At 40.3% G+C, this 17,458-nt stretch overlaps 2 protein-coding genes across 5 annotated transcripts in view; one reads left to right on the forward strand and one right to left on the reverse strand.

Moving 5' to 3' along the window:
• The window catches only part of CCT6B (chaperonin containing TCP1 subunit 6B), a 35,409-nt gene extending 20,387 nt beyond the window's left edge, over positions 1 to 15,022 (reverse strand). Inside the window, exons 1-5 of one of the 4 annotated variants that reach the window (XM_065909496.1) lie at positions 14,825 to 15,022; positions 12,952 to 13,015; positions 12,260 to 12,394; positions 8,857 to 9,030; positions 3,336 to 3,439 (exon numbers count right to left, since the gene is read on the reverse strand). In XM_065909496.1, coding sequence (XP_065765568.1) covers positions 3,336 to 3,439; positions 8,857 to 9,030; positions 12,260 to 12,394; positions 12,952 to 13,015; positions 14,825 to 14,961 — 614 coding nt within the window. In that variant the 5' untranslated portion in view covers positions 14,962 to 15,022. The remainder of the gene's footprint in view (positions 1 to 3,335; positions 3,440 to 8,856; positions 9,031 to 12,259; positions 12,395 to 12,951; positions 13,016 to 14,824) is intronic. The other 3 variants (XM_065909497.1, XM_065909498.1, XM_065909499.1) reach the window with 3 other exon arrangements.
• Positions 15,023 to 15,102: 80 nt separating this feature from the next.
• ZNF830 (zinc finger protein 830) lies at positions 15,103 to 16,660 on the forward strand. Its single transcript, XM_065910516.1, has one exon. The coding sequence runs from the start codon at positions 15,127 to 15,129 to the stop codon at positions 16,246 to 16,248; it is 1,122 nt and encodes a 373-aa protein (XP_065766588.1). The 5' UTR covers positions 15,103 to 15,126; the 3' UTR covers positions 16,249 to 16,660.
• Positions 16,661 to 17,458: the final 798 nt, after the last annotated feature.

A 17,458-nucleotide genomic window follows, 5' to 3' on the forward strand; every position in this document is an offset into this window, starting at 1 on the left:
CTTAACTGAATGTGAAGACATTTTATTTAGGAAGAAAGAAACAAACTACATGTTCAATATTCTTCACTCTTCAAGTCTCCTTCACTCTTCCACTGCTCCTCACCCTCAGCAAATGACTTTGCTTGAGAAAATAAACACTCTGTCCCATCACGGCCTCTACCAGCTCTTGAACCTCAAGCTCCTAAGAACAGAAATGAACTGCCCATGCTCCCTCCTCTCTAAGGTCGGCCCCCCCACCTGTGGACTGAATTCCATTTCCCCTCTCGGCTCCTGCAACTGTCCCCTCTTCCCTGCCATCAACTGTTCCTGCCTCCACGAGCATCCTCATCAGGGTACACACTTGCCATAGTAATTCTCATCTTTAAAACAAAAAACTATTCCCCTTCGGCCCCATTCCCATGTTCCACTCGAGCTGCTGTCCCACTTCTCTGCTCCCCGTTAGAGCTAACTCCTCTGAGCTGTCGGTATTTGCACCCTCACTTCTTTCCTAACCATTCTCTCTTGAGCCCACCTTCAATCTGACTCTCATACTCACCCCTTAAACATTTTCCAAATCTAATGGCCAATTCGTTTGTAACTTGCTCAAACTGTCAACAGCAGGTTACTCTCTCCTTGAAACACTTTCTCTCTTAGCTCCTGGAATACTGCTCTTTCTTGGCTTTCCTCCTTTCTCACCGACCACCTTTTTTCAGTCTCCCTTGTTCAGTCCTCTTCATCTTCTAAGTTTCTAAACACTGCAGTTTTCAGGGTTCAATCTTTAAACTTCCTCTTTTCTCTATCTTTATCACTTTCCAGATGATCTAATTAATTCTCAGAGCTTTACATCATCCATACACCAACAACTCCCAAATATATATTTCCAGTCCAGACCCCTATCCTGAATTCCTGACACCTCCCTTCAAATCCCTACTCAGCAGCTCCACAGGGAAATCTAATAGGCACCTAAAACATAACAGTCCCCAAACTAAGCTCTTGACTTACTGCCTCACACCTGCTCCTTCCCAAGAAATGGCATCTCTGCTTTTCCAGCTGCTCATTCAAAACCCAAGAAACATCCTTGAATCCTCTGCTTCTGTCACATTCTGAGTGGGACCATCAACAAATCCTGGGGCTCCTTCTTTCTAAGTGTACCCTGATCCAAACCTTTTTTCATCTCTCACCTGTATTACAACAGATTCCTAACAGATCTCCTGCTTCTGCCTTTGCACTACACCCCCTGCTCCACAGTGTCCGTGCCACAGAAGAACCACTGAGATTCTTCGGAAATATAAACCAAGAACTTCTTGCCCTCAGCAATCATAAGGTAATTTGGACCAATTTTACTACCAAAAGCAACTAAAAATGCTGGATTAAAAACAACAACAACCCTTAAAAACACTGAAGAGTCACAAAACAGTACAGAGCCACAAAAGTTTTCTTTTCAAAACTGAAAACAAAATAGAAACTCCAGAGGGTAACTAGAAAACTGCAGGCACTCACCCTAAAGTCATCTCACAATTCAAGCATATCTGAACTTCGATCTTATAATGAGAGGGAGAAATAATTAAAAGCTCAAGGTTTATCCAAAGTAGAGAGTATCATAGAAGTCTCTTTTCACATTAAGTGAACTTCAAAGGCTACATACTCAGGGTATAACCCAGAAGCCTTCCTATGGACTTGTAGTTAGAATTCGCAACAACTGGATATTCAATAAAAACCTCAAGTTGTGGCTTGAGTTTAAAGCAGTCTCTGGGCTTCTTGCAGCAGCAAATTCAAATCCTCTTTGTACAAAGGCAGCTTCAGCCTAGGTCTCAAATTATTTCTACAAATACTTTTTTCAACACAATCAATGGCACACATTAAAAACAAAGCACAATGAGTGAGGACCAACAAAATACAGTAAACAACAGAAATAGAAAAGACAAAACTTTAAATATTGTAATATTAAATGTGAACTATATGTTTAAAGAAATGAAAGGTAAGTTTGAAAAGATCTGCAGGAAACAGGAAACCAGACAAAATGACAAGGCAGATTAAAGGACAAACCAAACAGACTTCTATAAATATGTAAAGACACCCACACATATATTAAAAATAAAGTATTTACAGATAAAATACAACATCTGAACTGGCTTTAAAATAATCTAGATTTGGGGCAAAAGAAAGGAAAGAGAAGTATAGAAAGAAAGAGAAGGGGCCATATAAGGTAAAAATAAGACAAACCATATATTGAAAATTGATAAAGATGAGTGACAGATATGTGGGAGTTCATTCACTATTCTATTCTACTTTTGTATGTGTTTAGAATATTCCATAATAGAATTTTTTTTTAATGGACAAAGTTCTTATTATTTATTTTTGGCCATGTCATGCAGATCTTAGTTCCCTCACCAGGGTTCCAATCCAGGTCCCCTGCAGTAGAAGTGCGTGTGTGGAACCACTGGACTACCAGGGAATTCCCAGTAAGTTTGTCCTTGATGCTGCTAAATCATGTCAGTCATGTCCAACTCTGTGCAACCCCAAAGACGGCAGCCCACCAGGCTCCCCATCCCTGGGATTCTCAAGGCAAGAATACTGGAGTGGGTTGCCATTGCCTTCTCCAACGCATGAAAGTGAAAAGTGAAAGTGAAGTCGCTCAGTCATGTCCGACTCTTAGCAACCCCATGGACTGTAGCCTACCAGGCTCCTCTGTCCATGGGATTCTCCAGGCAGGAGTACTGAAGTGGGTTGCCATTGCCTTATCCGTATAATAGAATGTTTAAAATGAGTTAAGTCCAAAATCAACAAGGTGCTATTCACTCTGAGTACATACTACATACATACTCAGACAATGTTAACTGTCTTACCTCTCTGACCTCATCTTCTCCTTTTTTTCTCTTCCTATGACCCAGGCACACTAGAACACCTCAAAACACACCTCCCTGGGGACATTTTCCACTGTTATTCCCTCTGCTTAGAGCACTCTTCTTCCAGATGTTCACACGGCTATCATCCTAATTTCTTCAAAGACCGCTTTAGCTATTTACTTTATCATCACAATGTTCTTCCTTGACTATCCTAAAATCACACACATGCTCACACACACAACTGCTCTAGCCTCTTTACAGCACTTATTAGCATAATGTGCTCACTATCTCTTCCAATTGGAAATGTAAGATTCTTAAAGAAACTGTTTTGTTTACTCTTCATTCCTAGCACCTAAAACAAGTGAATGGTTGCAGCTAAGTATACAATTAATATATGCTAAATGAATAGAAAGATGTTGAATAAAAGTAACTAATAAAATTAATGACAGAATATCTGCAGATAATCAAGTATTCTAGACTCTATGCACTGTCAAAGCTTATGTCACTTACTTTGTATCTGTTTCTGATTTATGCTTCATCTCCATGATTTCTACCATGAAGAGATCGATAGGATAATTCGGTCTCCTAATTGCCAAAACAGAATCCACCACAGCCTGAAAGAGAAATGGGTTAGAACGTTAAACTATTTGGTCTACTGAAAGAAACCAATGGCCCTAGTAATTGATCACTAGACTAAGCAGATAAAGTGTTTCAGGCTCCAAAACACAGGGCAAGACAAAAAAATACCACTTTCTCAGGGACACTAATGATAACCAATACCAATGGATACTTTAGAGCCTATATGAACTTCAGAGATTATCAGGTACAAACCCTTCATTTAACAGAGAAGACTTTAAGAATTATGGTCTTAAAACAAAGTGTAACAGGTAGTCTAACAGTAGTAGTCAGGACTAGAAATCAGAGATGTCTTTAACTGCCAAGCCTGCTATACCAACACGACTCAGACTTTTCCACCAGAGGACACCTTAATGGAAAAGAAGGAAATGTAATCTCAGGAAAGAGTTCAAATTTGCTCACTTTAACAACATGAAATTTTTAAGTCTTCTGTTTTACCATGAAACTTTTCCATGTCACGCCACAATATATACATTTGATTTTTGTTTTTAATTTTACTGGAGTAAAGTTGATTTATAGCATTGTTTTGCACATTTGTTTTAATGTGAAAATAATGCTTTCCCTAAAAATTGTAAAGTAAAATTGACATTCCAGAAAGATATGTCTCATTTATTCTGGCAAATATCCCCAGGGATATGTAATTTGAGAAGCAAAACACAACACAGCCTATAGCTTAACTCAAAACGTAATATGAAAATGACTACAGAAATTAAGTGCTGTAGCATAACCATCCTAAAATACAAAAAAGGGAAAAAAATCTGTATCTTGGAAAAGTTTACTGAAGGAATATGATTTAAGGGTTTGATGACTAATGGAGAATAATGATAAACCACTGGAAAGTGAGAGTATACAGTGTTTCTATAGCTCCAAAAGAGAATGGGGGCCCTAATTAGAGAGCTGGAAGATTCTGGGTCATGTGATATATATACTCTAAAAGCAGAAAATATAGCAGTCTTTATTTAGACTCTGCTCAGCAAGAAAATGCTTTAATTTCTTGGTTTGATTTCCTCAGTCGGTTTTCTTATTGGTAAGCAACTGGGAGGGAACACAGCCCTGCCCATCAAAAGGAAACTGGATTAAACATTTACTGAGCACGGCCCCGCCCATCAAAACAAGTCCTAGTTTCCCCCCTCAGCCTGTCTCTCCCATTGGGAAGTTTCCATAAGCCTGTTATCCTTCTCCATCAGAGGGAAGACAGAATGAAAACCACAATCATAGAAAACTAATCAAACTGATCACATGGACCACAGCCTTGTCTAACTCAATGAAACTATGAACCATGCCATGTAGGGCCACCCAAGACGGATGAGTCATGGTGGAGAGTTCTGACAAAACGTGACCGACTGGAGAAGGGAATGGCAAACCACTTCAGTATTCTTGCCTTGAGAACACCATGAACAGTATGAAAAGGCAAAAAAGTATGACACTGAAAGATGAACTCCCCAGGTCGGTAGGTGCCCAATATGCTACTGGAGATCAGTGGAGAAATAACTCCAGAAAGAATGGAGAGGCAGAGTCAAAGAGAAAACAATACCCAGTAGTGGATGTGATTGGTGATGGAAGTAAACTCCAATGCTGTAAAGAACAATATTGCATACGAACCTGGAATGTTAGGTCCATGAATCAAGGCAAATGGGAAGTGGTCAAACAGGAGATGGCAAGAGGGAACATCAACATTTTAGGAATCAGCAAACTAAAATGGACTGGAATGGGTGAATTAAACTTAGATGACCATATATCTACTACTGTGGGCAAGAATCCCTTAGAAGAAATGGAGTAGCCCTCATAGTCAACAGAAGAGTCCAAAATGCAGTACTTGGATGCAATCTCAAAAACAAGAGGATGATCTCTCTTCGTTTCCAAGGCAAACCACTGAATATCGTGATAATCCAAGTCTATGCCCCGACCAGTAATGCTGAAGAATATGAACTTGAATGGTTCTGTGAAGACCTACAAGACCTTCTAGAACTAGCCTGTAAAAAAGATGTCCTTTTCATTATTGGGGACTGGAATGCAAAAGTAGGAAGTCAAGAACTACCTGGAATAACAGGCAAACTTGTCATTGGAATACAAACTGAAGCAGGGCAAAGGCTGACAGGGTTGTGCCAAGAGAACGCACAGGTCACAGCAAACACCCTCTTCCAACAACACAAGACTCTACACATGGACATCACCAGAGGGTCAATACTGAAATCAGATTGATTATATTCTTTGCAGCCAAAGATGGAGAAGCTTTGTACAGTCAGCAAAACAAGACCAGGAACTGACTGTGACTCAGGTGAACTTATTGCCAAATTCAGACTGAAATTGAAGAAAGTAGGGAAAACCACTAGATCATTCAGGTATGACCTAAATCAAATCCCTTACAATTACACAGTAGAAGTGACAAATAGATTCAAGGCAGATTTGATAGACTAGGTGCCTGAAGAACCATGGACAGAGGTTTGTGACACTGTACAGGAGGCAGTGATCAAGACCATCCCCAAGAAAAACAAATGCAATAAGGCAAAATGGTTGTCTGAGGAGGTCTTACAAATAGCTGAGAAAAGAAGAGAAGCGAAAGGCAAAAGAGAAAAGGAAAGATATACCCATTTGAATGCAGAGTTCCAAGGAATAGCAAGGAGAGATAAGAAAGCCTTCCTCAGTGACCAATGCAAAGAAATAGAGGAAAACAATAGAATGGGAAAGACTAGAGATCTCTTAAGAGAAAATTAGAGATACCAAGGGAACATTTCATGCAAAGATGGGCACAATAAAGAACAGAAATGATATGGACCTAACAGAAGCAAAAGATATGAAGAAAGGATGGCAAGAATACACAGAAGAATTATACAAAAAAGATCTTCATGACCCAGATACCACAATGGTGTGATCACTCACCTAGAGCCAGACATCCTGGAATGCAAAGTCAAGTGGGCCCTAGGAAGCATCACTACGAACAGAGCTCATGGAGGGGATGGAATTCCAGTTGAGCTATTTCAAATCCTAAAAGATGATGCTGTGAAAGTGGTGCACTCAACATGCCAGCAAATCTGGAAAGCTCAGCAGTGGCCACAGGTCTGGAAAAGGTCAGTTTTCATTCCAATCCCAAAGAAAGGCAATGCCAAAGAATGTTCAAACTACCACACAGTTGCACTCATCTCACATGATAGCAAAGTAATGGTCAAAATTCTCCAAGCCAGGCTTCAACAGTACATGAACCATGAACTTCCAGATGTTCAAGCTGGATTTAGAAAGGGCACAGGAACCAGAGATCAAATTGCGAACATCCCCTGGACCATGGAAAAAGCAAGAGAGCTCCAGAAAAACATCTACTTCTGCTTTATTGACTACGCCAAAGCCTTTGTGTGGATCACAACAAACTGTGGGAAATTCTTCAAGAGATGGGAATACCAGACCACCTGACCTGCTGCCTGAGAAATCTGTTATGAAGCTCAAGAAGCAACAGTTAGAACTGGACATGGAACAACAGACTGGTTCCAAATCGGGAAAGGAGTACACAGGAATATATAGTCTTATGCTGCCTATTTAACTTATATGCAGAGTACATCATGTGAAATGCCGGGCTGGATGAAGCACAAGCTGGAATCAAGACTGCGGGAGGAATATCAATAACCTCAGATATGCAAATGACACCACCCTTATGGCAGAAAAGTGAAGTACAACTAAAGAGCCTCTTGATGAAAGTGAAAGAGGAGACTGAAAAAGTTGGCTTAAAACTCAACATTCAGAAAACTAACATCATGGCATCTGGTCCCATCACTTCATGGCAAATAGATGGGGAAACAGTGACAGACTTTATTTTGGGGGTTCCAAAATCACTGTGAATGGTGACTGCAGCCATGAAATTAAGACACTGCTCCTTGGAAGAAAAGCTATGACCAACCTAGACAGCATATTAAAAAGCAGAGACATTACTTTGCCAACAAAGGTCCGTCTGGTCAAAGCTATGGTTTTTCCAGTAGTCATGTATGGATGTGAGAGTTGGACTATAAAGGAAAGCTGAGTGCCAAAGAATTGATGCTTTTGAATTGTGGAGTTGGAGAAGACTCTTGAGAGTCCCTGGGACTACAAGGAGATCCAACTAGTCCATTCTAAAGGAAATCAGTCCTGAATATGCATTGGAAGGACTGATTCTGAAGTTGAAACTCCAACACTTTGGCCACCTGATGCAAAGAACTGACTCATCAGAAAAGACCCTGTTGCTGGGAAAGACTGGAGGTGGGAGGAGAAGGGGACGACAGCATGAGATGGTTGGATGGCATCACTCACTCAATGCACATGAGTTTGAGTAAGCTCTGGGAGTTGGTGATGGACAGGGAAGCCTGGTGTGCTGCAGTGCATGGGGTTGCAAAGAGTCAGACACGACTGAGCAACTGAACTGAATGGAAGAATTGACTAGAAAGAACTCAGGTGTTTCAGTCCATTTGGTATTTGTATTTCTCAAAGTAAATTAGTAAGATACAATTCTGATTTATATGTCAATGTCTTGTGAATTTTTTTGTTATGAACTCTTCGTTCCTGATACACTAACACACTCAAGTTTCAAAAACTGTAAAGTAGAGGGACAATGACGACATCATCAAACTATAGGCATCTGATAAAAAAAACCTTCCCAAAATCCCCAACCTTGTCCTGATATTATATTTATATATTCTACCTTTATAAGTAAACAAGTATACATTTCCCAGATTTGAATATTATCTATCAACTCTATCATGTTCATTAAAGTGGTGATCTCAATTACAAGGTACACTGTGAAAACCATGTCCCCAAACTTGCATAATAGATATGGACTTTTAGCTTTAGGAGACCAGTATATAACTCCAATGGTGTCCAGAGGGGGTGAGCCACAGGCAGCCAAGCCCCTCCCAACTTTTTTAACAAAAGGTTTATATTTTTTTTTTAACAAAAGGTTTAATATGACACTTTTGAAAAATTATACATACTGTTCTGACCAATCAAATCTATTCTATAAATAAGCTTATAAATAAATGTTTGTCTTCTATATTTTATTGTATGTTCAAAAGAACCACACGTCATAGTTGATTGGGGGTGTCCCAGGTGGCACAGTGGTAAAGAATCTACCTACCAATGCAGGAGACATAAGAGATGCAGATTCCATCCCCAGGTTGGGAAGAGCCCCTGGAGAAGGAAATGGCAACCCACTCCAATATTCTTGCATAGAAAACTCCATGGGCAGAGAAGCAAAGAGTCCATGGTGTCACAAAGAGTAGGACACAACTGAGCGTGCGCACATGCATGCACGCACACGCACGTGCATACACACACACACACAGACGCACACAAGCACACAGAAATAGTTGATTATCTTATAAGAAAAATGTCACCATGTGTTAGTCTGTACTCATTCTGCAAAAGTTTAACTACATACCTCTGTTAACACATCAGCCAGTTGAGGATGAACCTTAGTTTGTAGAGATGTTCTAGCCACATCTAAAAGGATTTCTCTTTTCATCTCTTTTTTAATTTTAACTTGTTCCAAAACTTCAAGTGCCTTTATTTTTGCAATTTCAAAGCCTTCAGCTATTATTCTAGGGTGCAGGCCCTAATACAACAACATAAAACTATAAAGTAAGTTATACAAAGTAGAAGTAATGATCCTCTCCTATTAATAGGATTGTCAAAAAAAAGTAATTACCCACATAAATGCCACTAAATATAGTGTAGGTATGTAATTTATAAAAGTACTCTTTCAGTGCTTCATATTTAAACAATCTCAAACTTACAGAAAAACTTTACATTTTATGACAGTACAAAAAACTACAAAAGTTATTATTTCTGAAAACTATAACACAATGTTGTGTAGTACTCTTCCAAATGAGCACAACAGACTCCTTGCAATGCAGAGGAAAAGAACCAGCACAGTTTGGAGAAAAATGACAGATAGGCACCACCTTCATGAAATGTTCAAAGTTAACATCATAGAATGGAACACACACACACTATGTGCCTCCTGAAAAACTGCATTAAGACCTCAACAGCACTTCCATGGTATTCCTGCCGAAAGTTCATAACCTGAATCTGATCATGAGGAAATAGACAAATTCAAACTGAGGGACTTTCTTAAAAAAAAAACAAAAACAGCCTATACTCTAAAAGTAGCTATGTCAGCAATGTCATGAAACACAACAGATGGCTTAGGAACTATTCCAGCTTAAAGAAGACTAAAGGGATATGACAACTGAATATGACGCATGAGCCTAAATTTTCTTCTGCTATAAAGGACAGTATTGGGATAAGTGATGAAATTTGAACAAAACCTGCAGATCAAATAATAGTATTGTATCAAGTGTGTTTATATTAATGTCCTGTTTTGATCACTATATTGTGGTTATATATGAGAATTCCATGGTTTTAAGAAAGATACACTGAAATATTTAGATCACCATGTCTGGAACTTATTCTTATACCATTAGAAAAATATGTATATTACTATATAAATTTATGGTATATATGGTACATATACATATATTTATGAACAAGAGAGAAATGTTACCCTTTGGAGTATTCTTGCAAATTTTCTATAGGTCTGACATTATAACAAAAATATTTTTGAAAAAACACTTTTGCTTATCCTGGAAAATAATACATAAAGTTACTGAACTAGTTCTAATTTATTCCCATCCTCCATTCATTTCATCAGTCCTACAGTAAATTCAAAAGTTGACATTTATTGAGTATTTGTACCAGGCACTGTTCTAAGGACTTTACATGTATTATTTCAGTCCCCTCAACACTATGAAGTGGGTGCTGATATTATTCCTGTTTCACAGATGAGGAAATTTAGGCTTAAAGGCTTAGATCACCAGTCTAGGTTTTTCCAGTGGTCATGTATGGATGTGAGTGTTGGACTGTGAAGAAAGCTGAGTGCCGAAAAATTGATGCTTTTGAACTGTGGTGTTGGAGAAGACTCTTGAGAGTCCCTTGGACAGCAAGGAGATCCAACCAGTCCATCCTAAAGGAGATTAAGTCCTGGGTGTTCATTGGAAGGACTGATGCTGAAGCTGAAACTCCAGTACTTTGGCCACCTCATGCGAAGAGTTGACTCACTGGAAAAGACCCTGAAGCTGGGAGGGATTGGGGGCAGGAGGAGAAGGGGACGACAGAGGATGAGATGGCTGGATGGCATCACTGACTCGATGGGCATGAGTTTGAGTAAACTCCGGAAGTTGGTGATGGACAGGGAGGCCTGGCATGCTCCAATTCATGGGGTCGCAAAGAGTCGGACACGACTGAGCGACTGAACTCAACTGAACTGAGTAAGAGCCAGAGTAAGGATTTAAACCCACAAAACCTGATGCCAGAGCCTGTGTTACAAACCATCTTCAAAACGTTTCTTCAGCCTAGGACCTCACAACTTCTCACCTGGACTACTAGGAAAAACATCAGTCTTGACTCTCTTAAACTGTCTCCTAAATATCTGAAATGCTCATCTGCCCATTAATTAACTCATTAGTATGTTAACATGAATATTCTTCTTGGTTAATAGTACATGCCTATTCACTACTGTCTGCATCACTTTAACCCCACCAAGGCCAAAACGCTCGCAGCTGTGCACACACACCAGCTGCATCTCTTCTCTGTGCCTCTGCTCACGCTGTCCCTTCTGCCTGGAATGTCACTCTCCTCACTGGCCACTCTTTCACCAGGCTCACTCCTTCTCATCCTAAAGATTCAGCCCAGGCCTATTTCCTGCAGAGAGTTCTTCCTGATTACCTTTAGATTAAGTCAATTTCCCAAAAACTGTCATTGGTTTAGGATGGACATAAGACCAGTGTTGGCCCAACCATATAAAGGAAAAACTTTTAGTCCATGACTGACTGAATTGTTTTCTCTTGTCCTCTCCTGCTGAGGATTAGTAAGGGAAGCAGGGAGCCTGATCTCGTCTGACAGTCATTCAGGATGGAAATAAGCCCATGATGAAACAGCATCATAAGTGCAAGAGCTAAGAGACAGAAAGTACCTGGGCAATTGATGACTTGGTAAATTTTTAATCAATGAACCCTAGAAGCCTGCTTTATTGCTCCATTTTTTGCTATGGGAGAAAATTTTTTATTGTTTAAGTGACTTTTAGTCAAGTTTCTACTGCTTACAGCCAAAAGCATCCTAAGATAAGTTGCATGCACTGAATTAATAGACAATTCCCAATATTAAATGAAACACAAAGAAGTGATCCTTTGAGCACTTTGACCAGATTATGCTTTGCTAAAATGGTCCTTGAAACAGCAGAAATTCAACTACTTAATTGGAAAAGACAGATAAATAATGCAAAGAAAACAATACAAATTGAACAAAGGCACAGAGGTAGAAATGTATGTAATTATTTCACAGGCCAGTGAACGAAGCAGTCGGGCTACAGTAGACTGTTTACAAAGAGAACTAAAATTAGAAAGGTAGGTAAATTCACAGTGTGGATAAACTTCAATAATTTTCCTCTAGTTATTTTTTTAAAAGGTCTATAATTTGGTTTCAGCTTTATCAGTGATATTTTCTTTCTTAGGCCATTAGTCATGGGTACATGGCTATTTTTTTAACTTTTATGTATCTCAAATACTTTATTTTTTAGGGTTAAGGTTAGGTACATAATTTCAATAAAAAGGCATTATTTTGGCAAAAAGGTTCATTGTTATTTCCATTTATAACTGTCCAAAAATATCTTGATAAAAATTAATTATTGCAGTCTAAAATTAAACCATTTTACTAACAAAAAATAAATAACTTTGTATTCAAAAATAAAATGCCACATGAATGTGCATTCTATGAAATTCTAATACCTCAGAAATGTAAAGATCAGCTTGTTTTAGTAACTCTCCAATGATTAGAACATTTGAAGTAGTACCATCTCCTGTAATGTCATCCTGGGCTGTTGCTACTTTTGCTATCAAGGAAGCTGTTGGGTGTTGAATTTGCTGAAAAAAGTTAAGCAGATTACAAGAGAGAGAGAATGAGAGAAAGAAAGAGTCCACCACAATCAAGATAACCTAAGGGTCAAAAGTAAAATTAAGAAATTAAATAAGCTTCATTCTATTAGTTCACAAGTTCTGTATTATCATACATAATAAATGTCAAAACCAAAAGTTAAAAACTGAGAACTAATGAGGTTTGAACATTTTATAAAAGCATCTCTGCTTCAGAATGCAATGACATTTCCAAAATAAGATTAAATCCTTCAATCTTGAAGATGAATATACTTACTAAAATTGCAAGGAATTTTTTTCCCCATGATTACAAAGAACATACTGCAGTGCCTTTAAAAAATGTAGCTAATTTGGAAGTATCCCTAAGCTATTATTTGTAAGATTTGAAAACAGTCAATAGACTTTTTTTTCCCCCTAAGGTTTAATCCAACAAACATATCTCACGACAGCAGTATTTAGCTGACAGCCTTGGTTTAAAGATACACAAATTGTACTATGTCCTCAGATATGATATATTAAGGTTTATTAAGTCAGCATCATCAGCTCACCATCTCATGGAGAAGCACATTGCCATCTTTGGTGAGTTTGACATCTCCTGCCCCAGAAACAAGCCTGTTCAGAAAACAGTGGTTATTAACCTCATATGGCAAGAACCAAAGAAGACACTTCCAGTATTTGCCACTCCACTATCTTTAATATAAGTAACTGGGTGTGGAAAACTTCCATTATATCATGGGGGACACCACAGTAATTACCACCATTTGCAACCCACACTATCACTTCTCCCCAGATGGACTGCAATGATGATTTCATTTCCAAAGGAGGATTTGCAAGTCTAGGGATAGAAGCAGTCGATGAGTTATGAACAGTGGTTTGGTACTTGGAAGAGTACTTGGAAGTCTACAAACCACATTATTTGTGAATTTTCTGCAGGTTTCTTTTTTGTGCGAAATGTTACATTCATTCACTGAACTATTTTTTCCTTCATCTTTCATGTTTATAAGATCAAGTTCTGTCAACCCTATAATCTAAAGGTCTCTTGAATCTACCCTCTCCTGTCATTTCCATTGTCATCATCATCTCTAATCTGGACTACTTAGCATCCTGATATTTCTAAATTGGAATCTACCCTCCACACTGCATTTATCTTTCTAAAAGACAATGTGATTCAGTAAGTTCCCTGATCAAAAAATTCCATGATTTTCATATTCTCCATCACCTTCAAAGTAAAATCCAGGCTATTTAACAATGACATAGTTTACCTTTCCCAATTTGGGGAATGTCTATTCTTTTCTACTTATTCTACCAAGTGAGATCTTGAGGGAATATTGTGGTTCCCTTAATAAATCATGTTTGGTTTCCTTTCTGTTGGATTTATACCATTGGGCTTTCTTGGTCCTGAAGTTATTCTACATAGAAGGCCTTTACTCCCTTCTCTAACTGGTGAGCTCTAATCCTCTTTCAAGATTGAGGGAAAATTCTATTATTTGAGAAGTTTTCCTTTCTCCCTTCTGTCATCAGTTATAATCCCTTTCTTCAGTACAATATATGCTGTATATACATATATATATAACCATTAGCACATTCATCTCTACCAGAACTCCTTAAGAACAGAAACTGTATCTTGGTCATCTCTGCATTCCCAGCATCCCAACTAGACATAATCAGGGCCCTCTTTTACTGTCAATACTAATTACTCTGCTCATTCTTCTGAGACTGCATCTCTCCTCTTACACTTCATCACTGCCCTCACTCGTCTCTTTCCCTCACTCTTTTTTTCTTGGTAACACCACACGGCATGCGGGATCTTTTAGTTCCCCCACCGGGGATCTAACCGCTTCCCCTGCAGTGGAAGCCGGGAGTCAACCAGTAGACTGACAGGGAAGTCTCTGTCCCATCCCCACTCTCTTCTAAAGCAAATAATGGTCCTAAATAACTACATGCTAAAGGATAAATACATATGATGAACCGTATGCATAGAGCGTTCAACTTGCCTAAGGACTTAAAATCTAAAGGAGAACTTGGGATTTGAAACCACGCCGGCCAGGCTCCAGATCCCGAGCCCTCTCCACTACAGCACACTGCCAAACAAAACCCAAACTCTTTAAAGGCAAGAGAGCTAGATAGCTTATGTTTCATACGAGACACTTAAATGAACTTTTAATTGCATATGAACCTAAACAAGAGGGGGGGGCGGGGAACGGGGATGGTCACCGCTTCACTCGTGAGCCCTTTCCTCGGGGAGCATTTCTCCTCCTCGACCAGGCAGGAGATGAACTCAGGGCAGAAATAAAAACGAGGAAAAGCAGGCCCGCAAATGCGTCCACATCGCTCCAAACTCTGCGGAACCTCTGCCTCAGAGGGCGCCTAGATGCCCAACAAACCCCGACGCCCTAACCGCCGCTCCAACGGCCGTCTCACATTTTCATGGTGCCCTTGGGACCCAAGTTGGTCCGCAACACATCCTGCAGCCCTCGGGCGGCGCATATATTGACGGCCAAGGCCGCCTGGGCCCGTGCCACCTCAGCCTTGGAGTTTATGGCCTTTATCGCAGCCATGAAGCGACCCTGCAGGCAAAAATCGCCTACGGTACGTTACGGAAGGAAATCTGGGCGTCACCGCTCACGTCCCGGAGCTCCAGCCAATCCGCGTCCGGACAGGAAGTGACGTCATTAGACATCGCCGGGACGGAAGCCAGGCTCGCCTCCGGTCGGATAGCAAAGATGGCGTCGTCCGCCTCAGCCCGGCCTGCAGCGGGGAAGCGAGTGGTGAATCAGGACGAACTGCGGCGGTTGATGAAGGAAAAGCAGCGTCTGAGCACCAACCGGAAACGGATAGAATCTCCATTCGCGAAGTACAACCGCTTGGGGCAGCTGAGTTGTGCCCTGTGTAACACTCCGGTTAAGAGCGAGCTCCTGTGGCAGACTCACGTCCTGGGAAAGCAGCACCGAGAGAAAGTGGCCGAGCTGAAAGGTGCGAAGGAAGCAGCCCAGGGCCCGTCCGCCAGCGCAGTGCCTCAGTCCACCAAGAGGAAGGCGCCGGACTCTGAGAGCCAAGATGCCAAAAGAGCGAAGGCCTCCCTGGTTTCTCAGGTACGGCCCTCCACGTCCGCTTTGCCCACCAACTTTGACAAAGCCGGAAATGAGTCCACTAGGACGACCGTCGGTAAGGCTTCGGGACTCGGTTTACTCCCTGATTATGATGACGAGGAGGACGAGGAGGAGGAGAAGGGAGGAGGAGGAGCAGAAGGGAAGAAGGGGGATGCCTGTAAGCAGCCGTCCAATTCACAGAGCAAGGAACACTCACTTTCCTCCTCGCGGGAGGCAACTGGTAGTAGGCTGCCAAGCAATTTCTCGGATACAAATCCTCCCAAGGCCCCCTTAATCCCTCATTCCGGGTCAATTGAGAAAGCAGAAATACATGAAAAAGTAGTGGAAAGGAGAGAAAACACTGCGGAAGCATTACCAGAAGGGTTTTTTGACGACCCTGAGATAGACGCGAGGGTACGAAAGGTTGATGCCCCAAAGGACCAGATGGACAAAGAATGGGACGAATTTCAAAAAGCTATGAGACAGGTCAACACTATTTCCGAAGCCATAGTTGCCGAAGAGGATGAGGAGGGACGGTTGGACCGGCAGATTGGGGAAATCGATGAGCAGATTGAGTGTTACCGTCGAGTGGAAAAGCTGCGGAATCGCCAGGATGAAATAAAAAATAAGCTTAAAGAGGTTCTGACCATAAAAGAACTGCAGAAAAAGGAAGAGGAGAATGTTGACAGCGATGACGAGGGGGAACTACAGGATTTGTTGTCTCAGGATTGGAGAGTGAAGGGAGCTTTGTTATAGGGTATCAGAGACCCACGATTTTGTACTGTTGTGTAGAAAGTGCTGTCTCTCAGTACAGTACCCTTTACTCCATGCCTAGAGATTTGGTAACCTAACTGGATTGTTGAGATACAATGAACCTTCGAAGAGACCACTTTGGAAGATCAGTGTAAAATATTTTTGAGGTAGAGGTGTTTTTGAAGTATTACTTAAATGCCAGTTTTTTCATACATTTATATAGCTAAAGTTTGGGTTGTAAAAACTGTAAATGTTGTACATTTTAAATATATATTTACCTAAGAATTCTGGTTTGAGATTTGTAAACTAATAGAAGTCAGACTAACAGACAAGTTTTTTAAATGAAAACCAAGTGTGGCATTTGTGGTATATATGACTTGTTCTTTTCCAACTCACTAAATCAAATTCAAGGTTATTTTGTTGTTTTTGTTTTTAAGAACACTGCTCATGAACACAAGTTATTCAGTGCTAGTTAGTTCTCTGTTTTATAAAACCGTGTCCCAGGGGAACATAGTGAAAAATACATGCCAAGTATGACCAACTTCCTTAATCCGGAGTTTCTGTATTAAACCAGTGATTCTTGGTTATAGGTGCACATGAAAATTTCATGCAGTTTTTTAAAACGTGTACATGAATCATGTGTGAAGCTTTTTCTAAAATTCATGTGCCCCTACCATTGAAGAGATTCAGTAAAGCTAGAGTGGGGCTCAGACACCTATGTTAGTTTTGAAAGCTTCCCAGGTTCTTCTGTGAGAATTCCCAGACGGTCCAGTGGTCAGGGCTCGGCACTTCCACTGCAGCGGGCGCATGTTCAATCTCTGGTACCCTGGTCAAGAAACTAAGATCCCAGAAAGCTGTGAGGCTTGGCCAAAAAAAAAGGCAAACTTCCCATTATTCTAATAAGGCTAAAATTTGGGCAGCACTGTGCTAAATCCAGAACACATTTACATTTTCCCAGGCTTTATTTTTTCTTAAAATGCCACATCCCACAAGTTTACTGTCTGTTGCATAAAAGAAATACTATCTTTTATTTATATCCCACCTAATCTTAGATTTTATTGTTAAATATTGTGGTAAATTAAGGTTCAGAGTTAACAGGTTCTATCAGTTGAAGGAAGGAGGTAATAGCTAAGACTTTCTTACATATAAGCTAGGCAGAGTTCTAAGTGATTTGCATAAACTCAATCTGATTTCCCTGAAGCCCAGGTTTTAG

The sequence above is a fragment of the Muntiacus reevesi genome, chromosome 18, assembly GCF_963930625.1.
Source record: "Muntiacus reevesi chromosome 18, mMunRee1.1, whole genome shotgun sequence".
In the NCBI taxonomy this organism is placed as follows: Eukaryota; Metazoa; Chordata; class Mammalia; order Artiodactyla; family Cervidae; genus Muntiacus; species Muntiacus reevesi.